The sequence below is a fragment of the Mauremys mutica genome, chromosome 5 (genome assembly GCF_020497125.1).
Source record: "Mauremys mutica isolate MM-2020 ecotype Southern chromosome 5, ASM2049712v1, whole genome shotgun sequence".
Classification (NCBI taxonomy): Eukaryota; Metazoa; Chordata; order Testudines; family Geoemydidae; genus Mauremys; species Mauremys mutica.
Window position 1 is genome coordinate 135,320,517 of NC_059076.1, and position 23,394 is coordinate 135,343,910.

A 23,394-nucleotide genomic window follows, 5' to 3' on the forward strand; every position below is an offset into this window, starting at 1 on the left:
CCCTTACAGACTCTCCAGACTCTTCTGTGCTCCCTTTCCAAGAGCCTCAAATTAAATGTAAAGGTCCTCTCACCTGTCTCCTGTAAAGGAGATCAAAGGGGGCAGACCTTATAGACTCTTGGGGTAATATTTGTTATTCACATACAGGCAAGGGAGCAACACGTTTCAGTCATTCTCTCACTAGGTAACATACATCCTCAGCATAGACTTCAGGGTCCCATTGAGTCTTTCTACCAGACCATTAGTTTCTGAATGATAGGGAGCAACCTTTATATGCTTCACTCCACCCAACTCTTATAACTCTTTTGAAAATGACAGACATGAAATTTGCACCATGGTCTGACAAGATTTCCTCGGGGAAAACCTATTGTGCTAAAAATGATAAATAGGGCAGCAGCAGAGGTTCTGGAATAATTTTTATAGTGGGGGTGCTGAGAGCTACTGAACCAAACTGTAAACCCTGTATATAATGGACACCACTTCAAGACGGGATGCTGCAGCACACCCTCTGCCCCCTAGTTCCAGCACCTATGTGCAGCAGCCACGGTTTCAGCTTGTACATTAGATAGACCTGTGATTTCAGGGTAACTAGTGGCAGAATCCACACTCCCCCCTCCCCCATTTCTGGAAGGTCTCTGTAGGACTTTCTTTGTTGGCCAGGATGTAACATCTTCTATTGGAGATCAGCACTTCACACTAGTTAATGTCTCTTCTATCTGGTGATTTATACAGTTACAGAGGCTTGCAATGCAAACACTCAAATAATATTTTATGTGGGATACAGATGTTATAAATAAGATTAATGGGTAGAACAACTTACTCAGACTTTATGGAATGTTTGTACTAAACACACACTTACAATTCTACTATATATTTTACCAGTACTAATGCACAGGTGAGCTGGACTGATTTTAGCCATGGTATTTGTCAGTGTTCCACCGAGGCTTGGGGACTTTGGGCTGAGCTGGCACGAGGGCTGTCAGCATCACATGTGCTATCAGCTATCCGTCTTCTCTCCATCTGTAATCTGACCGCAGACTCTTGCTATTTAGAGCTGCATTTCACTGGTGGGTGAAGGGTAGATTAGATGTGTATAGATACAGATGTCCAATGTATGTGTTTGTGAAGTGCTTTGGGGTTGAAAAAAGATTTGGACATCTACATGGATAATGAGAAAATCATAAATTACATTAAGTAGGATTAATATTACAGGTATGGGATATAAACTCTTGTGCTCAATTACTACTGAGGGGATTAGGAAGAAAGATCCCCTATATGGAGGCTATTCCATGACGGGCATCTACAGGGTTTCATGTACCTTTCTCTGAAGCGGCTGATACAGCTACTGCCAGATACAGGTCTGATGATGCAATTCCTGTGGTTCTAACTTTTGGGATGAAAGGTATAAAAGTTAGTATTTATTAAGAAACTTCTTCATGACACTGAGATCCCTATCTTCAGATGCAGTAACTCCTCATTTAACGTCGTCCCGCTTAACGTTGTTTCAATGTTACGTCCCTGCTCAATTAGGGGACATGCTCGTTTAAAGTTGTGCAATGCTCCCTTATAACGTTGTTTGGCTGCCTGCTTGTAAGATTCTGTGGAAGAGCAGTGACTTTACAAGGGATCATTGCACGAGTTCCGCTTCTCCGCCTCCTCCCCCTCCCTCCCAGGGCTTCGGACTTTCTGGGAGAGAGGAGGAGAAGCAGGGAAATGCCGTGTCTCCACTCCTCCCCCTCCCTCCCAGAAAGTCCTAAACGCTGACAAACAGCTGTTTGATGGCACTTAGGATTTTCTGGGAGGGAGAGGAGGAGTGGAGACATGGGGTTTCTTCGCTCCTCCCTCTCCCTCCCAGCACTTGGCGCTTAGGGCTTTCTGGGAGGGAGGGATAGGAGCGGGGAAGCGCTGTGTCTCCGCTCCTCCCCCTCCCTCCCAGAAAGTCCTGAGCGCCACCAAACAGCGGGGGCAGGGCTGTGGCATGCTCTGGAGAGGAGGTGGAGTGGGGCTGGGAAGAGGTGGGCCTGGAGTGGAGCGGGGACAGGAAGAGGCGGGCCTGGAGCGTTCCCAGCAAAGTCTGAGCCTGTTCTCCGGGGAAGCTGCTGCTGCTGCAGCAAAGGTGCTTCCTAGCATCCTTGCCTTGGCGCAGGCTGTGCCTGTGGTGGGGTAAGCCAGGGGCACTTCTCAACCACGCCACAGTACAGTACTGTACAGTATATAATGCCTTTTGTCTGCCCTAAAAAAAGTCTTTGGAACCTAACCCCCCGCATTTACATTAAATCTTATGGGAAAATTGGATTTGTTTAACATTTTCACTTAGTTGCATTTTTCAGGAACATAACTACAATGTTAAGTGAGGAGTTACTGTACTTATTATGTGGTCTTGTTGGGAACTGTTAACATTAGTGCAAAGCAGTGCCTTGAAACCTGTATGTACAACCAAAGCTCAGGGAAAACTTTCCCATATCCTGAAAATACCTGTGGCATGCCACCTCCAGTTACATGTCTCCCCTATTATCACTTCTAATCGTTCCTGTCCTTCATATCATCATTGTCTGTGTTCTTGGTTAACTATCTGCCAAGCTCCCTCTTCTCCTCTAAAATGCTCCTGGGAAACCTCTGCAAAGACTATCCATAGCCTTCTTTTACTTGCCTGTGGTGTTGGACTGTAACGTAGGAACTAGGGTTTCTCCTGCATATGCAGAATACAAAATTGATATAATTCTAGAAGCCCCAGTGATGATTAAGACCCTGTTGTGCTGGGCGTTGTAATGCGAGTAGTTTCTGGCCTGAAGAGATTACTGTGTAAATAGGTAAGAGCCAAAAGTGTGGGGGGAAAATGATGCAACATGTATGCGGAATGATGGTGGGGAAAAAGTCATTTTTGTTCCAATTTTTTTTTCCCGGTTTTAAAATTGCATTACGGGGATGAGGTTGGGTGAAGGGATGAGTTAATTGGAGCAATGGTGTGGTATAGACAGAGGCTCATTGAACCTGGAGAGAAGGGGAAAGGGCTGGGAGTGTCTCTCTGAGACCAAAGGACCTGGGTGGGGAGGGTGCAGCTTGGGCCAAACAGCCAATCAGTACATTGAAGAAGGTGCCCAGAGTTAATATTCCAAGTCAGTCTGATCTCACCAGTATGGAGGGAGAGAGTCCTTCTGATGACATGGTCTGTCTTGCACCTCCTTTGGAGCTGTTTTTTTTTTTTTTTTTTAAAATAGCTCCTCTGAGCACATATGACTGGGGTAGGTGGCAGGATGGGGCTAGTGCCCTGGGCATGTCTGGCTGCAGGGCTTGAGAAATTGGGCTTCATACCCTGCCCTTGTTTCTGCTCCCGGGGCTTATTAATAAATATTGCAGACATGGCTTGAGCATGAGAACTGGAGGTGAAATTGAGTAGGAACAAAGTGATATTAACAAGTAAGGTTTTCATTGTGTAATCAGAGACGGCACTTACTGTACATAGTAAATTAGATGTCGGAGTTCTTTCCATTTTAATAGTCTAAGGTATTTTTTGCATGAATAGGATCTTCAGTGTTGCTTTAAGTTATTTCCCAACTCCCTTTTAAACTTAAGTCGTCTCATCCACCCATAAACAAATGCTAGCAGAGCTTCTTGTTGGAAAATCTTGTCTCACCACCCTAGCCTTAAGGGCTGTTGGGTTGTTACATGGATCTATCCACTCTAAGGCTGAGGCTACACTTGCAGTTCAAAGCGCTACCGCGGCAGCGCTTTGAAGCGCTAAGTGTAGTCAAAGCGCCAGCGCTGGGAGAGAGCTCTCCCAGCGCTGTCCGTACTCCACCTCCCTGTGTGGAATAACGTACAGCTGGGGCTTTGACCACACTGGCGCTTTGCAGCGCTGCAAATTTGCAAGTGTAGCCATGGCCTAACATTACTGCTGGCTTAGTGGAAAGCATTAAGATTGTCTGTGGAATTGGGTTAGTGGAACCTTGGGCTTGCGACTTCTGTTTTGTCACAGAGGTGCATACAAATGGCTGTGGCAACTTGTGATGGCTAAGATCGTCAGCAGATGATATAATGTGGGGGGAGACTTCAGATGATCTGAAGCCCTCAGATTGTGCACACAGCTAAATTATATAGTCAGAGTTTTATTACTGATGTAATATTTACTAATCTGTAATCATCAAAATCACAAATTAAGCACAGGCACATTAGTACAACTATTTTGTTTAATCAAACCTATGTATTAACATACATTTTTTAAATGATTACTGTAATATACAAACAAAAATATATCTAGGTTCAAGGGGTGCGAGAGCATATTTTGAGAACCAAAGGGATGCAGGCTGCAGTAAAGGTTAAGAACCACTGTTGTAGGTGCTGTACAGATACCTAATAGAGACTGTCCTTACTGTGGGAGCTTACAACCTAAATACACAAGACAGACAAAGGATGGGAAGGGAAACAGACACAGGGGGGAAGTGACTTGCCTAGGGTCATGCTATAGGTCAGTGGCAGAGCCACGGATACAATTAGAATAGAACCTGTGTCACTTAAGTCTCAGTCCTGTGTCCTGTCAGCTGGACCACACTGCCCTTATCCTTCACACCCCATTCCCTTAGTTCAGGGGTCTCAAAGTCCCAGCCCGCAGGCCATCTGCAGCCTGAGAACCTCCCCACTGCGGCCTGCGGAGGAGAGACCCATGCAGCCACACTGCTGGCTCTGTCTGCTGCAGGCACTGCCCCCCCATTGGCTGGGGGAGAGGGACCGAGATACTATCACTAGTCGCCGGGCAGGGTCAGCCATGGAGGCAGCATCATTAGGTGCTGGGCAGAGGCAGCATCTTTTTTTTTTTTTTCACAGTATAAAGTTGTATGACAGTTTTATTATTTCTAAGAAATTCTAAATAAAAAATACAATATAAATGTTTTCTTTTCTGAACACCATCTTCAGAGACGACATTGGCCTGCGGGGAGGATTTGAGGACTGGCCCTGGCCCTTTGAGACCCCTGCCTTAGTTTGTTTAAACTTGTTACCTTTGGTTTCAAATTTAATTTTTGAGCTCCTTGAGATGTGGACTGTGTGTACAGCACTCGGCATAATGGGACCCTCTCATCTTGACTGGAGCCTCCTGGTACCACCTCTGTACTGCTAATACTAATGGCAATGGAAAGGAGAGGAAATGGCAGGGTCAAGAGTGAAATGTATTCAGGTCCTGATCCAATGGGAGTCTTTTATTGACTTTAGTGGGATTTGGATCAGGTTCTAAAAGAGTTGTGTGGGTAATCAGGGTTACAATAGTAGGGGGTGTCGCAGGTTAGGTTTGAAGTGTTAATTTATTTAAACACTGATTAAAGTACTAGAACTGCCTCATATCCTCCAGAAGTAGCTGAAGGGGATGTCTTTCTGCTGCTTCTGGTCAAGAGGGATTGAGCAGTGGACCCCAACTCTTATTTCTCCTCCTTGCTAGACTGTTTGGCTATCCTCTTTTGCCCTAGTTCAAATGATTATAACTGAAGAGTTTGAGAATAAGAAAATCCTTTGGCATCACTGGACCTTCCCACTGAGCCCTACTACCTTATACAATGATCCTTTCTATTGTAGAAGCTGTATAGGTACAGGTAGGGTCAATAACTGGGTCAGAAAACTTCAGAACACAGATGAGCAGAAGCCCCAGCATGGTGTTAGCTTAAGAAGCGCAGCACCTTCTAACATCTGTCTAATGAAACCTAAAGATGAGATCCTTAACATTAGTGACTGCTACAGATCCTATGGCACTTTGTGGTGCATGGCATTCTGTCTCTTTTCCCTTTTGTTTGGATACAAAATTCCTCTATTTCCTTTCCTAAACTTCGGTGTAGCACTGCTAAACAGCTTCTATGTTCTGCTCCAGGAGTTGAGTTGTCAGTATTACATGATTTGGTAAAGTGATTTTGGTACTTAATTATATTGGAGAAGGGCCCAAGCTGCAAAATCCAGATCTTGGTTCTTAAACTTCCTCACTTCCCTCCCAGAGATGGTCATGTCCAGGGTCTGGTTCAGGCCCATCTATACGTAATGTCTATAGACGTATGTTTATGTAGTATCTAGGAGTTCATAAGACAGCAGTCACCATGCTATCTAGGTGTTACACATATACTTCACGGTTATATTGAATGTATTGCATGTTGTGGTGTGTTTTATTTACTAAATTGGATTTATCATCTCACCTGAATTTACCTCTGAACCCCATCTCCCTTGGGACTATGAAGCTGGTTAGGGGTGGGAATCATAGAATTGTAGGACTGGAGGGGACCTCAAGAGGTCATCTAGTCCAGTCCCTTGCATGTAGGGCAGGACTAGATATTCTAGACTATCCCTGACAGGTGTTTGTCTAATCTGCTCTTAAAAATCTCAAATGACATATTCCACACCCTCTCTAGGCAATTTATTCCAGTGCTTAACCACCCTGACAGGAAGTTTTTCCTAATATCCAACCTAAACCACCCTTGCTGCAACTTAAGCCCATTGCTTCTTGTCCTAGCCTTAGAGGATAAGGAGAATAATTTTTTCCCCTCCTCCTTGTAATCTTTTTTGTACTTGAAAACTGTTACCATGTCCCTTCTCAGTCTTCTCTTCTCCAGAATAAACAAACCCATTTTTTTCAATGTTCTCTCATAGGTTATGTTTTCTAGACCTTTAATAATTTTTGTTGCTCTTCTCTGGACTTTCTCCAAATCTTTCCTGAAATGTGGTGCCCAGAACTGGACACAATGCTCCAGTTGAGGCCTAATTAGTGTGTAGTAGAGTGGAAGAATTACTACTTGTATTTTGCTTTCAGCACTCCAGCTGATACATCTCAAAATGATGTTTATTTTTGCAAGTGTTACATTGTTGAGTCATTTAGCGATCCACTAAGACCCCCACATCCCTTTTTGCAGTACTCCTTTTTAGGCAGTCATTTCCCATTTTGTATGTGTGCAACTGATTGATTGTTCCTTTGTAAGGAGTACTTTGCATTTGTCCTTATTGAATTTAATTGTTTACTTCAGACCATTTCTCCAGTTTGTCCAGATCATTTTGATTTTTAATCTTATCCTCCAAATCATTTGTAACCCTCCCAGTTGGGTATCGTCCGCAAACTTTATAAGTGTACTCTCCATGCCATTATCTTATACATTGATGAAGATATTGAGCAGAACCGGACCCAGAACCGATCCCTGCGGGACCCCACTCGATATGCCCTTCCAGCTTGACAATGAACCACTGATAACTACTCTCTGGGAATAGTTTTCCAACCAGTTATGCATCTAACTTATTGTGACTCCATCTAGGTTGTATTTCCCTGATTTGTTTATGAGTAGGACCCTACCAAATTCAGAGTCCATTTTGGTCAATTTCACAGTCATAGGATATTAAAAATAATAAATTTCATGATTTCAGCTATTTAAATCTAAAATTTCATGGTGTTGTAATTGTAGGGGTCCTAACCCAAAAAGGCGTTGTTGGGGGGGGCTGTCACAAAGTTATTGTAGGGGTGATTTCAGTACTGCTACCCTTACTTCTGCACTGCTGCTGGTGGTTCTGCCTTCAGAGCTGGGTTCCCGGCCAGGAGCTGCTGCTCTCCTGCTCTGAAGGCAGAACCGCCACCAGCAGTAGCGCAAAAGTAAGGATGGCATGATATGGTATTGCCTTACTTCTGCGCTGCTGGTGGGGTGCTGCCTTTAAATCTGGGCGCGCAGTCAACAGCTGCCATTCTCCAGCTGCCCAGCTCTGAAGGCAGCACAGAAGTAATGGTGGCAATACCACCATCTCCCTAAAATAACCTTGCGACTCCCCTGCCACTCCCTTTTGGGTCAGGACCTCCAGTTTGAGAAATGCTGGTCTCCCCCGTGAAATCTATATAGCATAGGGTAAAAGCACATACAAACCAAAATTCACAAGGGCAGATCAGATTTCACAGTCCGTGACGTGTGTTTCATGGCTGTGAATTTGGTAGGACCCTATTTATGAGGAGATCATGTGAGACAGTATCAAAAGCCTTACTAAAGTCAAGATATACCACATCTACTGCTTCTCTTCTCCCACCCCCCAGTAGGGTGACCAGATGTCTTGATTTTATAGGGACAGTCCTGATATTTGGAGTTTTTTCTTATATAGGTGCCTATTACCCTCCACCCCGTCCCGATTTTTCACACGTGCTGTCTGGTCACCCTATCCACAAGGCTTGTTACCCTATTGAAGAAAGCTGTTAGGTTGCTTTGACACAATTTGTTCTTGACAAATCTATGCTTACTGTTACTTATCACCTTATTACCTTCTACGTGTTTGCAAATTGGTTGTATTTATTTCCCTTTTTATAGATGTGCACTATATTTGCCCTTTTCCAGTACTCTGGAATCTCTCCCATCTTCTATGACTTTTCAAAGATAATTGCTGATATCACCTCAGTCAGCTCCTTGAGTATTCTAGGATGTATTTCATCAGGCCCTGGTGACTTGAAGACATCTGTATCTAAATAATTAACTTGTTCTTTCCCTATTTTAGTCTCTGATCCTACCTCACTTTCAGTGGCATTCACTATGTTAGACATCCAATCACTACTAGTCTTTTTGGTGAAAACTAAAACAAAAAAAATCATGCAACGCTTCTGCCATTTCCACATTTTCTGTTATTGTTTTCTCCCCCACCCTTATTGAGTAATGAGTCTATCCTGTTCTTGGTCTTCCTTTTGCTTGTAATGTGTTTGTAGAATGTTTTCTTCTTACCTATTATGTTTCTGGCTAGTTTAATCTCATTTTGTGCCTTGGCCTTTAATTTTGTCCCTGCAAATTTATATTTGTTTATATTTAATCCTTTGTAATTTGACCTAGTTTCCACTTTTTGTAGGACTCTTTTTTTGAGTTTCAGATCATCGAAGAGCTCCTGGTTAAGCCAGGTGGTGGTCTCTTGCCATATTTTCCATTTTTCTTACACTGTTTACTCTTGTGCTTTTGATAATATCTCTTTTGTTAGATAAACAGTTGCTAGTTTTGGTTGTGGTGGTTTTGTTACAAGCTAAATTAAAAAAACATTGTTTTTTCTTCATCCTTCCCACCCTTAAATGTGGCAATCTCTCCATCAACCCAAGAAGTAGTACGCTGCTCTGAGAGACAGAACAGGCGATATTCACTCCTGTATCAGTGATATGTTTAAGGTGCAGTGTAGCAAGACCATCAGGACTAGAAGCAGGATCTGTATGACTGGAAAGGGAAGATTCCAGTTTGTCACAAGAACAGACAGTACTTTCTTCTATTCTTCATTATAGCATTTAGAAGTCCCAACGGAGATTGGGGCTTCTGTGACCTGAGGTACCTTGAGTAGCCCACACCTGAGAATGGGAAGAGAGCAGATTCCCCCAGAGCTGGTGGTTAACACAAGTTAGAGTCACCAACCAGTCACAAACTGTGCTCCTGATCTCCCCCCCCCCCAATTGGTTATCAAGAAGCCCCCTTTATTGCATTCCAGTCTCTGGCTCCCAGTCAGCAAATAGGTCTAGTAAAGTGAGAAATTATTTAAAAGTCTATTCACTATAGAAAATGTTCTGATCCCCAAAGGGCCAGCCACATAACCAGATCAATACCTGTTTGGATCTTGCCCAAAATATCACACTACCAGCTAGTCCTTTAGTATCTAAAACTAATGATTTTATTATGAAAGAGGAGAATTGTTAAATGGTCAAAGTAATCAGCTACATACGTAGGACTTCGTAGTCCACATATGATGATCTTAGCAGCACTGGTGAGTTTGCTGGCTTGTAAAGTCCCTCTGGAACACATCCAGAGCTTGGATGTGTCTCAGTCCTTTGTGCAAAGCTTCAGTTTGTAGAGCAGTTATTCCCGAGGTGAGAAGCAGGATTGAAGACAAAATGGAGAAAATGCAGCTTCCTTTTTATATTCTTTGCCATGTGGCTTATACATTCTTTGTCCCAAACGTAAACTCACAGTGCATGGAATGAAAAAGCTCTTGGAGTTTCCTGTCCACAGACATGTCCCTATGTATCCTGCTGACTCATAGGTGTAGCCCCCAGCTTCTCTCAATGGGTTAATTGTACAGCCAATTGCCCTTGATGTGCCTTCAAACAGGCTAGATAATGCTGATGCCAATCTGTCTGGGGGTGTCCCCCAGAAACACAGCACAGGTTTGAGATGCACATATATCACACATGTATAACTCCATCATACAGAGATGATGCATACGTATAGACAAAGTTGTCGTGCTTACCAAATCTTAACTTTTCCACTGATACATTACATGGCAAATCTTACAAGATTTATTGCAATTTGCAATATTGATATCAATAATATAAATGGTCACTCATATTACATGCATCATCACGGCTCCGTTGTGTGAGGCACTGTACAACCAGGCTTGGCAGATTTTTTTTAATAACTTGTATAATATGTTTAAGCTTTTTTTGTTTTTATAGATATAAATTCTCCCAGTTGTGGAACATTGGGTGGGTCAGACAACTTTTTAGTGACAGTAGATTTTGAGATTCAAAAAGTTACAATTTATTAATGGTAATAACTTTATATTTCGATATGTGATGTTGACAAAGTAAGTATCCTAAATGAAACTCTTCAATTCTCAAACGACAAGGTTTTTTTCTTTGCTTATCTGTAAATTTTGATTATTGACAGAAGTATTTTTTTTGTTGATTTGTGTTTTTTGGTGAAATTGACATTTACAGATAAAAATCTAATCCTTCTAAGCCTATCCATAGTGAGAGATGGTGTCTTCCCCAAATAGCTCACAATCTAAATTGATAAGTCCAGCAAAGGGTGGGAAGAGAAATGGAGGCACAGAAAGGGGAAGTGACTCATCCAAATTACACAGCAGGTGAGTTGAAGGATCACGTGTAGAATTCTGCCCTTTTAAGTCCCAGTCCAGTCTCCAGTCCACTGCCTCTAACATTTCTTCTGTCCCTTGGAAGTCTCAAAACACCAGAATTTAAAGTAGTGATATTCTGTGTGGAAAAGCTACTTTAAATAACCTTTAGAAGCCTCTAATCAAAAAGTGCATTGGTTGTGATTTCTGTCTTCCCTTAAGTTCTGCACACTCGGACTCATGATAAGTACTTGTATAGCCAGAAAGTAAAATTTATAAAATTATTTTTTCTGCAAGATTTGTGATATATTCAGTACACATGATCTAATGAGGTATAAAAGGTCTATTAATGCCTGTTTAAAGGACCAGCATATCTGCCTATGGCCTCACCACCTGTCAGTAACAAAGCTTTCGTACCACATCAACAGATAGTCCTCTCTCATTAGAATGCCTGAAGTCAGACTCTCAAATCCATATTTAGGCACCTATATAAAAGTGCCTGAATACATTTTGTCCCCTTTCAGAGGGCCTGAGCACCCACAACCCCTAGTAAAAGTCTAAAAGAGTTACAGGAGTTCATCACCTTTGAAAACAAGTCACCTTTTTTTAGGTAGCCTAACAATTGATTTAGGAGTATAAGTTTAGGCCTCAGTATATTTATATGAGTATGTGGATTCTCAATTGCTGGCAGTTATTAAATCAAGTTTGGATGTCTTTATAAAACAGCTAGTTCAAATGAATCATTTTGTGGAAGTTCTGTGACCTGTGTTACACAGGAGGTCAGACTAGATGATCACAATGCTCCCTTGTGTCCATAGAATCTATGAATAATATAATCACAGTGGTTGATACATGCAATTAGTCTCAGGTTAGAACCACAGACTTTATTCTGCCCTCATCCCAGTAAACACCAGATCAGCATGTACTGCTCTGGGCTGCTTATAGCTGCATCCTCCCAAATGCTGCAATTTATTGTCTGTTTTCCAGAAGACATTAATACAGTATATCTTAGGACTGATGATGCATAATAAACTGGCAAGCATGGATAATCCTCAAGATTTTCTCCCAAGAATAGACTTTAGCTGAATACAGTGAGCTGTGGTTTATTTCAATCAGTTTGCAAAATGCCTGTTTTTATTCAGATTGGGGGAGGGAAAAATCTCTGGGTTAATAAATCATTGGCACAGACATGTTATCAGATTGGCTACCAATGAAACCTTTCAGATACCCAGATGTAAAGACTGGCCAAGCTGTGAATTAGTCAGGTCTGATTTTTTTTTTTTTTTTTTAAGGCTATACCTGGTGGTATGCTAGAGAGAGAAGCATCAAGGCAGTCTACATGATTAGCTCTGGTTTATCTCTGCTGCTGCATGAACAGATTGATACTGCTTTTCGGGTTTGTGTTGTGGTTTCTTGTTTTGTTTTTTTCCTGGAGCAGGCTTTCAAGATCTTTTGTCTAGGGAGGAGTGTAGAAATTGATATGAGGTTTGTCAGGGTTGATTAGATGTGTATACCAGAAAACCTTGATTTAAATCAGTGATTTTAATCATGTTTTTCATTTGTACTGTTTAGTTACTTTCCTAAAGAAAGGTTGATTTTTTTTTTTTCCCATTGATTGGTAACCATTAAAACTTCTTGACTTGCAACTCAGTATAATCTTTACTCTAAATTTGATGCTGCTTTTGTTAACCAGGAGGATACAGTAGATCTATTAACATTATGAAAGCAGTTATATAGTTTAACTTATGTTTGTTCAGATTCTTAAAATTTTACATTTGTATTGTTGGAAAATGGTGAATGATACACTTATTTACTAGTTGACTTTTTTTTAACCCCCCCCCCTTTTGTGTCAGGCTCTTTTTAGATGGAAATTCAATTGAAAATTTACAAAAACAGCATTTAATATTTTTATTAAACACAACCACTTTAAATGTGTTGGATACATAGGAAAAATGTTTATTAAAACATTTTTCATTTAAAACTGATTCATTTAACAGAGGAAATATCTGTAGTTAGTTACTTGAACTGATTGTTTCCAGTCACAATTTCTTCAAGATTTTCAGACTAGTAGATCTCATTCTCTCACATCTAGTTTTTATTCATAGAGTGGAAAAGGAAAACTAGCTTTCCCACTTCTTGAATGCCCAGTTGGCTTAACTTTGAATGAATTAGTCACTGAACTGAACTAGTTAAAGAAAATGTTTTCTCTGCCCCTGCAGAAGAAACTGCTGGTGGCCAAAGCTGTTTAGTACTTCAGCAAACTCTAGTTCCAGTGTTCAGACAGTTACTCAAACCACTGAACTAATTGAACTTTCTTTAAAACTCAGCAGCAAACATACTGCTTAGTATTTTTTTATTTAACTGAATCTATTTTAATAGATTTATAGTTAGTGTAGGTCTTAACATAGGTTGACAATTTTAAGTTTATTTTTAAATAGGTTTATTTAAAAGTATTTCATTTCAATCAAATCTTTTATTTAAATAAAAAAAATCTAGATTTTCCTTTTTAAAAAAAAAAACCAACCAATTTTTATCCACCATCATGAGCACAAAATAAATTTGCATTTAGAAAACCTACCAAGTCTGTTAGTCACAATGTACAGAGTTATAACTAAAGGAATAAGAGTTGACAGCATATACCAGTCATGTACAGGGGAGAGAGGAATTACAGATGGTTTATCCTCAATGTAATTCTGGCATGTATTATCTCTAAACAAAAATAGAAAAGTCCTAGGGTTGTCAGTGAGTGGGATAGTGATGATTTTCATGTTTAAAGAAATGTCTCAGCTGCTGGAAAATAATGAAAATTCTCCTCAGGATCCGGGGATGGTTCCCACCTGAAATAGCATGTTTCACTGTTTACAGACTGAAATGTGTACATGTTCTTCCCCCTGCTTATGCAGTAACGGTGTTCTACAGAGACTTGGAAATGGAATGATGGTACATGGGTGTGTGTATATAACAGTATCAAAATGGGTCCATGTCCCTCTATAATGGCTGAACCATATAAAGGAGTTGATGAACCTGCTACTGCTGACAAGTTGGTGGGCTTATTAGCAAATGCATAAGTAGAACAATAAAGCTAGAAAAAGGTTCAAAATATAAAGTAGGAAGATAAGACGTATTTAAAAAAAAAAAGCCCAAAAGGTCTTGGGTAGGCACCACACCATCACACGTTTTAGCCATTTAGCAATGTGGATTCTGGAAAGTCCTCCTGGTAGACTAGCACGAGATGAGCCACACCACAGCTACGCGGGGCTATTCACTTTGTCCACAACATACATGATTTTATAGACCTCTGTCATATCCCCCATTAGTAGTCTCTTTTCCAAGTTGAGCAGTCGCAATCTTTTCAGTCTCTCCTCATATGGAAGCTGTTCCATATCCTTAATCATTTTTGTTGCCCTTCTCTGTACCTTTTCCAATTTTAATATATTTTTTTTGAGATGGTGTAACCAGAAATGCAGTATTCAAGGTGTGGATGTACCATAGATTTATGTATTACTGTTATTGATCCCTTTCCTACTAGTTCCTAACTTTGTTAGCTTTTTTGAGTGCTGCTGCACATTGAGTTGATATTTTTAGAGAATTATCCAGAATGAAGCCAAGATCTTTCTTGAGTGGTAACAGTTAACCTAGACACTATCATTTTTGTATGTATAGTTGTGATTGTTTTCCACTGTGCATTACTTTGCATAGATCAGTATTGAATTTCTTCTGCCATCTTGTTGCCCAGTCACCCAGTTTTGTGAGAGTCATCCAGTTTAGAGATTACTATGAGAATCATCTCTCTGATCTGAGTGAGAATGGGGTGGTGCTGGTTGTGTGGGAAGCTTTTTCATGAACTCCACAGGAGTCTGATAACAGTTGGGTCCCTGCTGGGGTCAGGGGATTAGCCCTGCTTCCACTGTGCAGAAAGAAAGGTTGCTGGCTGCTTAAGGTCATGCAAGAGATACAGCCCACTTATAGAAGCCAAGTATATGACATCCAGTCCATTTTTGTCAGATTTCCTTGTAGCCCCATGAGGTGTGGTGGCAATTGAAGTCCCCAACATAGATGGATAGATGTTGAAGTATCGGTAGAGGTGTGGTTTCCCAAGCTTCATCAGGAGGTTTATAAATACTCTCAATTTTAAACTGACCTGCTTACAATGTCACAATGAGGTGAAAATGGTTGGTAGGGCTTCCATAAAATCAGTAACTGATTTCACATAAATGGCTCTGACATGTTTTCCATGAAGATTGTAGCTAACAATGTCATAGCTTGTTGTCAGCCTGCTGGTAAGGAAGGAGTCTACATGCATTTCTTGAAGACAGTGTCCACCCTGTAACAGCCCGAGAGTTTCTCTTTCTCTCGGGGACCTGGTCCTTTGTGTCAAGAGTTGAGGGGCGGGCTTTTACATTCAGCGGTCCTGAGTTCCATCTGGACCAACAACCCAACCAAGGATATCATATGTCACTTCTGTGTTTTATTCTTTTTTTAAAGAATGTGCTAGACAGTCCCCCTTTGCAGAACTGGTTTCTCTTTCCCTACTTTCTACTCTGAATTCAGCATTTAGTAACATGCTTTCAGTCTGCCAACATTTTTGTTTAGGAGCAAACATGTCACTACCTTGGAGAAAATACCATCATCTGTTGATGTCAGTCCTTCTGCACAGGTGCTGATATCTGAAGGGATCTCCCTCTCAGCAGGTAGGGGGAAAAAATAGCTTTAACCTTCCCAATCCTCACAGTGCTTCAAGTACTCTGGCAAGGATCTACTACCATTGCCCCCTTTCATTGCATGGTAGCAAAGAATGGAGGAGTACAGCAGGAAAAAAATGTGGAAATCAAGTGGACTACTCTGTGCCTCTACTTATCCTGGCACTGCCAGCACAGAGCTGGGTTGGCATTGGCCTGTTCCCTTGTCCCAAGTACAGAGATGATCCCTCAATTTATCATAGCCTCAGTTAAGTTGCTTCTCTGAGCAGTGAATTAAAACATACATTGTCTTGTGAATGTATTACACTGCTTTGTGAGTCTGATTCTCCACTCCTTTATGCCAGCTTGAAATCAGTGTGGTTGTACTGGTGCAAGGGAGTGGAGAATCAGGCCTTGAAATAAGAGAAATGCTGCAGAACGTGACTGTTTCCCCGATTCCTCCCCACTTGATGAGTCATGCCCCTTGGTTCCTCAGAATGAGTCGCCTGCCACCATAAGCAAGCATCTTCCATCATGTAGCTGCTTTCTGTCTTGCCCTGCCCCGCCCCCCTTCATATTCCTGAGTGTAAGCTCACCTCTGAGCCATAGGGGAGAAACCAACCAGCACTTTGGGCAGAATTTACCAGTGTTGGTAAAGACACCAGACGAACGCTTACTGTGGCCAAAAGGGCCATGGGATTTCAACAGTTAACCAAGAGCAGAGGCCATCGGTGAATAAGGTCTCATCTGAAACACAGACTGTAAACTGCATTGTACTCAGTTTGTCTATCACAAAGATATGAGAGGCTGAGACAGCTGTGCTGTCATTTGATTGTGCGGTTTCAGGAAGCTGAGGTATTTTCAAACATGCTAGGCCATCTCGCCTGGATGCTCCACGGTAGGTAGCCAGACATAAGAATATTCCTTTACCACACCTTTGTGAGGAAGTCTTTCAAGAGAGAGAATTTGCAGTCTTTCCCCTCACTAGAAGAAAAATCCTCCTGCCTAACCATACAAATCAACAACCCAGTCAGTCCCAAACAATTAAACTAAGAAAAGCCAAGGCTCATTATAAAAGCCTTAACTAACTGACCGTTAACTAATGAAACAGGCTAATTCTAAAAAAGACCAAAAAAATAAAAATCAACCACATACTCTGTTCTACACTTTATACAAACTGTTCCTTACAGTTCTGGAGTCAGCTCCAGTGTAGAGCCGACAGGCTGCATTGGAAAAACCAGTCATTTCCTGGTAGGTTAACAAACAACTTTTTCATCAGTCAGAACACAGGATATGATACACAACCCTGAGAAATGAAACAGTTACTGAAGCTCCATCTATAGTGGAAAAGAGCCCTGGTGGTTGCATCTGGGCTCAGCAATAGGTGTTAAGTATATTTTTGCCAGAAGATGTACTTGACTTGTTTTCCAGCCCAGTGTGGATTCCACATGGAGAGGGATTTGTGGTGGTCTCTCTCCCTCCCTTCCTCCCCTGCCGCCCCCCCCCCCCCGCACGTAAGAAGACAATTCTGTTAGGGGTTAAGCCTCAGCAAATCCATAGCATAGTTTCTTGACAAAGTTTGTAGTAGTATTAACCATCTGTACAAAATAGAGCAAACTATTTGGCAATCAGAAAATAATCAGTGTAGGCGCTAATGTTGTTATCACAGCACTTGGTTGCCAGTGTGTCTGCATTTCTTGTTTCTGGGCACATATCAATTTCTAACTAATGGAGGCTAGGAGAAACTTGCCCTAGGGGGAGGCAATATCATAACTGCCTATTGCAAGGCTTCTTACACCTTAGCCTGAGGCAGCTGGTACTAGTAACTGACCCAAAGGATACTGGACTAGCAGCTGCTTAGTCCAATAAAGCAATTCCTATTAAATTCGTTTTAGACACAATTTATTACAGCCCTAACTTGGGTAGGTGTGGGTGGACGACTACTCCTGTATGTGGGCACTACTACAAGAGCTGATGCAGGAAGAGACAGTCGGCAGCTTTAACGTAGGGGCTGCCCTGGTAGTTGACGACAGCTTGAGTCAGGGGTGGCCAGCCTGTGGCTCCGGAGCCACATGCGGCTCTTCAGAAGTTAATATGCGGCTCCTTGTATAGGCACCGACTCCGGGACTGGAGCTACAGGCGCCAACTTTCCAATGTGCTGGAGGGTGCTCACTGCTCAACTCCTGGCTCTGCCACAGGCCCTGCCCCCACTGCACTCCTTCCTGTCCCCTCCCCTGAGCCTGCAGTGCCCTCACTCTCTCCCCCCCCCCAGCCTCCTGCATGCCACTAAACAGCTGATCAGGAGGTGCGGGAAGGGAAGGAGGGGGCGGGGCTGCCGGTGAGCAGGAGGCACTGGCAGCGGGGGAGCTAATGGGGGGGGGGGTGTTGCTGACATATTACTGTGGCTCTTTGGCAATGTACATTGGTAAATTCTGGCTCCTTCGCAGGCTCAGGTTGGCCACCCATGGCTTAAGTGAATAGGTACAAGTACACCTCTACCCCGATATAACGCTGTCCTCGGCAGCCAAAAAATCTTACTGCGTTATAGGTGAAACTGTGTTATATTGAACTTGCTTTGATCCGCTGGAGCACACAGCCCCCCCCCCCCCCCCCGGAATGCCGCTTTACCACATTGTATCCGAATTCGTGTTATATTGGGTCGAGTTTATATCAGGGTAGAGGTGTAATATGAAGAGTGCTCCTCAGGGCCCATTTACAGTGTGAGGGATACAGGGATTCAGACATCAATGTGCAGGACACAGATACCTTGGAAAGACCTTTCTGTATCAGAGGCAGAGCAGGGAAGGTAGTGCTTCACATATGAAGGCTGGATACAGGGATAACGGTGTATGTTTCTCATTCATTAGTTCACCCATGTTTCTGAAGACCCTATTGCTGGCTCCATATTAGAGTAGCTCATGTATTCATTTCTTTTACTAGATGTAGAGAGGTTGCTCCCTCAGTAGACAAGCAATGCATCCTGCTTCCACTTAGCACCCCTTTGTATTATGTTTAAACTACATTTTAGCATTTGGACAGGTGACAGTGCATGAGCCTTCTCTTTCTGTGAAACTCTGTTCCAACTGGTGGTCATCTACATGGACACATGTACTGCAGGCAACCAGAATACTGCTTGGTTGAAGTGATGTGGAATAGGATATGGAGTTTTTCATCTGTTGGTTGCCAGCTCAACTTCATCATTGTTCATTCCAGTCCTTTGATCAACTATAATAATTGAAAGCTGTTACCATCCGAAGGTGGTCGTTTGATGTTTAGTGTAGACTTTTGCATCCGAAGAAGTGGGTATTCACCCACGAAAGCTCATGCTGCAAAACGTCTGTTAGTCTATAAGGTGCCACAGGATTCTTTGCTGCTTTTACAGATCCAGACTAACATGGCTACCCCTCTGATACTTGATAGTGTAGAGTAGTGATTCTTAAACTTTTTGTATTGGCTACCCCCTTCACACAGCAAGCCTCTGAGTGCGCCCCCCCCTTATAAATTAAAAACACATTTATATTTAACACTATTTTAAAGTGGTATTTGTATGTTTGTTAATATTACTTTTCACAGCAGATTTAGTGTCCCATTGCCACACTTACTTCTGTGCTTCTGCTGGCTGCGCCGCCGCCTTCAGAGCTGGGTGGCTCTGAAAGCAGCGCTGCTGCCAGCAGCAGTGCAGAAGAAAAGGTGGCAATGGGTGGTAACTCTGCTATGAAAAGTGGTATTTGTATGTTCGTTAATAGCTAGTAAGTCTACTGTGAAAAGTGATATCTGGGAGGCATGTACTTGTGACCCCCATGTAATAACCTCACGACCCCTGAGGGGTCATGACCCTCTGAGAACCCCTGGTGTAGAGTGAATTGGTGGCCCAGTTCTGTTCCTTGTGGACTGCTATCCACATCACAAAACCATAACTGTTGAGTGGCCAAGGTCATATTAGCCATGGAGAATGAACACCTTTAAGGCAGAGGTAGATACCGTGATGATAGATTGTGGGGAAGCTAGCACTACTGTTGTCCATGCCACATCTGTTCTGTGCAGAAAGACAGCTCCAACATCAAAAACCAAAGTGTGGGTAAATTCCTTAACTGCTCAGTTTTCCTGTTGCTGAATCTGCTTTGTCACACAGTCTCTGGCCTGGCACCTGAGTGCAGTTTCAGGTTTCCATTAGCTATATTTGGCGCCTGCATCCCCTGCCACTTCAACAGAAATACTGAAAGTGGTGTTGAGAGTCTGCCAGGTCACCCCCCTGGCCAGTATTCATCACACAAACAAACATGGTTTTCAGGGCAAGCATTTAGTTTTTCTGGCTTAAACATTAGGAAGGGATTTGTGGGTTGGGTTTTTGGGTTTGTTTCCATTGGTTTGGAGAGAGGAAATGAAAATGGATGGTTTCAAATGGTCTAGTGGGGAGACTTCCAATACTGTATAATTACCCAGTACAGGCAGCTTGTAAATCCTGGCAGCATCAAGTCTAGAATTACTCTTATACATTCAACTGAGCTGTTTTCAAAATGACTAATTAGCAGAAATGAGCATTGCAGATGGGTGAATGGCTCCTTTTCAAGTTCAGTGCAGTCCACGGTAAACAATGGCTATGAGTTTCATACCAGCTGGTGGGCTTCTGTCCCCCAGGAACTAAAGGCACCATCCTGCAAGGTGGCAGGTGCTTCTGTCTCCCCTTGACTTGTGTGTGAATTGAGAGAAGCTGCAAGATTGCACATTGAGAAAATTGATTCAGATAAAAAACCTGGCATATTCAAACTTAAAAAAACCCCACACAGAAAGAGAAAACCTGGCTTTTTGCTGCTAGTTCAGACTGGAGAGAGGCAGTAATAGTTGTGCAGGGCAAGATGTCACACGGTGGCCATAAGAGAATTGAGCAGTGGAGAACATGCAATTTTTCCTTTAAAGAGGAACTATAGCTGTTCCCAGCAAAGTGTACCTGCTGCTAGCCGCCTAGTGGCTCTCCAGGCCCTCCCTCAGAAGATTGCATTGCTTTTGGGCAACAGAGAGGCATCAAGTGCTGTAGCCAGGCCCCCTGGTAATGCTCTGTTACTGACTGAATATTCTACCCTGCTGCTGCACAGTTGTGTTAATTACCAGAGAGGTGGCTGAGTTAGGCTGTATCCACAAAAACGAGGAGTCCGGTGGCACCTTGAAAGACTAACAGATTTATTTGGGCATAAACTTCCATCTGAAGAAGTGTGTTTTGTCCGCGAAAGCTTATGCCCAAATAAAGTTGTGCTAAGAAAAGACAGGGGGAGAGACCTTAGGAGCATGCCCCCCTAAAGCAAGAAAGCACTTGGCACTTAGTTACTAACTTTTCTAAGCTCAGATTCCTGTGTGAAAACTGCAGCATACAGGACATTGTGTAAATTAACACATGCACCCTGGAATATGCAATATCCTGGCTAGACAACGACTAGCTCCCCACTAAGATTTAAAAGGTGTTCATGCTGACAAGAGAAAGAAAGTGGTTTGGGTGGCCCAAAGAAGGATCACAAAGGCTTATTTAGGCATTTAGAAAAGTTTTCCTAACTATGAGATGTGTTAAACTGTTTCCCAAGAAAAGCAAGCAGCGAATGCTCCATTGCGTGGGACATTTAAGACTGGACTATAAGAAATGCTGTGGAATATACTGTAGGGACCAACCCTAAATTAGAGATCTCTGTTTTGGTGTTCGGACAGTTTGCTTGAGGAGACTAAGGGCTGGTAGGATCACAAAAATTTCCAGCATTTTTGTGGATCTATAATCGCGTACCAATGTCATTGAGGGATGCAGAGGCGTTTCAGTGGGAGATGCATCAATCCCCTGACCAGTAATGGAGAATCATCTGCATTCTGACATCACTACTATAGGGAAAGCCAACATGCCAGCTGATGGAGCAACTGTAATGTACTTTACTCTGAGCCTCCAACCTAGTTAAACCTAGGCTGGGTCCTGTGATATTAGAAAATGCTCTAGTGCCTGCAAGGTTTGCAGACTCCCCAGGATACTTGGCCTAGGAAGAAGCAGCTGGGGAGGGAGAGGGTTCACTTAGAGGTGGAATTCTTTCAAACTTGAACTTCCCAGTGAAATTGCTGGGGCAATCTGAGTTCCAGCTGCCCTGCTCACCCCTTCCCCTCCCCCCAACTGCAGGGTTTAGGTTGTGACGAAGGATGGTCTTTTAGTTTAAGGTAATGGATTTGTTTTTGGGAAATCTGGGTTCAATCTACAGCTTTCCTTACAGACTTCTGGTATAACCTACGGTAAGTCATTCTGTCTGCCTCAGCTGCCCACCCATAAAAATGGAGGTGATACTTCATTTATCTGTCTTGTCTATTTAAATGTTAGGTATTTCAGGGAAGGGACCTGTCTCTAGTTATATCTTTACTGTGCAGAGCACAATGGGAGTCCAGTCTTTGTTAGGGCTTCTAAGCACCTCTAGGATACAAATTATGAACAAGCACACCATTATGAACCTGTCAACACAGTTGTGCCTGCAGTGCCCTTCTGAAATGAGGAATCATTTGTAAGAAATAATTAACAAAATTCTAAATGAAACAAGGAATAAAAAGATGCCATAAAATTAACTCCTGAGAAATAGGAGTTCACCTGTGGTAAATCAGAGGTTCTCTCCACAAACCCCAGGGTGGAAAAATCTTTTTATAATTAGGTTGACAATTTTAAATTTAATTTATATTAAGACCTACACTTATAATCGGTTTAAAATCATTTAAATTAAATACAAACACAAACAAATGAAGCAGTACATGTTTGCTGCCAAATTTTATAGAAAGTTCCACTAGTTCAGTGGTTCAACTGACTGTCTGAGCACCTGAAATCAGAGTTTGTCGCAGTGCTAAACCAGCTTTGGCCAGCAGCAGCCTCTTGTGCAGGTACAGAGAGAATATTCTACTAGTTCAGTTCAGTGACTAATTCATTCAAAGTTAAGCCAATTGGACATTCAAGAAGTGAATTTTATTCCAGTCCATGAATAAAAACTAGGTGTGTGAGGATGAGATTAGTAGTCAAAAAACATTGTGACCAGAAACTATCAGTTCAAGTAACTAATTAATTACAGATATTTTCTTTGTTTAATAGTCAATTTTATATGCAAAATGTATTTGAATAAACATATGTCCCTATCTATCCAGCATATTTAAAGTAATTTTGTTAAATGAATAAAGTTTTTGTGCATTTTAAATTGTTAGAATTTCCATCCAAATAATTGTCATCACCTAGTAAATAGAAAATGGTACTACTTTACATAATAAAGTAAAAATTTAAGAATCTGACTAAACGTAAGTTAAACTATGTAATTGCTTAAATAACGTGTATAGATAGTATATCCTCCTGGCTAGCAAAAAGAAGCAGGATTTGATCCAGCATTAGCACCCTTGTAAACAGCCTCAGCAGAGGCCAAAGATGATTTTGTTTTTGTTTTTTTGCCACCAACCTTAGTAGACTTGAACAGTTAGGGTGCCATATCATATCTACTGTCTCAGTGAGTCAGTCTCCTCTGACTTTCTTTGCATTAGAATTGGGGATTTAGGATGCAGTCTTTTCAAAGCTGTCCACGTATTCATCTGACAGCCCCAATTTATCAATGTGCTTTGGATGCACCCATGAAACAGTAGGAGGTAATGGGGTTGTTGTGCATGTATGTTGTACTGGCCTTGTCTTTTCTTATTGTGACATTGCATTCTTTAATTTCATCTTTTTTAAAATTAAAATTGGAATGGGAACAGGGGGCCAATAGAACACTGCTTAGGATGCTCCAAAACTTTGGGAAAGTTTGGACCTGATTGTTCATCTGAACTTCCTTTTGGGTCCATTTCTGTTTTGGGCCTGAACTGAAACAGTGAATTGGTACACATCCAAGCTTCAGAGAAGTTCGACTCCTTTTGCTTGGGACAGAAG

At 42.1% G+C, this 23,394-nt stretch overlaps 1 protein-coding gene across 4 annotated transcripts in view; it reads left to right on the forward strand.

Moving 5' to 3' along the window:
* Positions 1-23,394, forward strand: part of PTPRA (protein tyrosine phosphatase receptor type A) — a 240,968-nt gene that overhangs the window by 19,887 nt on the left and 197,687 nt on the right. The window contains exon 2 of one of the 4 annotated variants that reach the window (XM_045017591.1): positions 12,099-12,202. The exons of the other annotated variants lie outside the window; for them this stretch is intronic. Coding sequence (XP_044873526.1) covers positions 12,146-12,202 — 57 coding nt within the window. The 5' untranslated portion in view covers positions 12,099-12,145. The remainder of the gene's footprint in view (positions 1-12,098; positions 12,203-23,394) is intronic. 4 annotated transcript variants of the gene reach the window in all.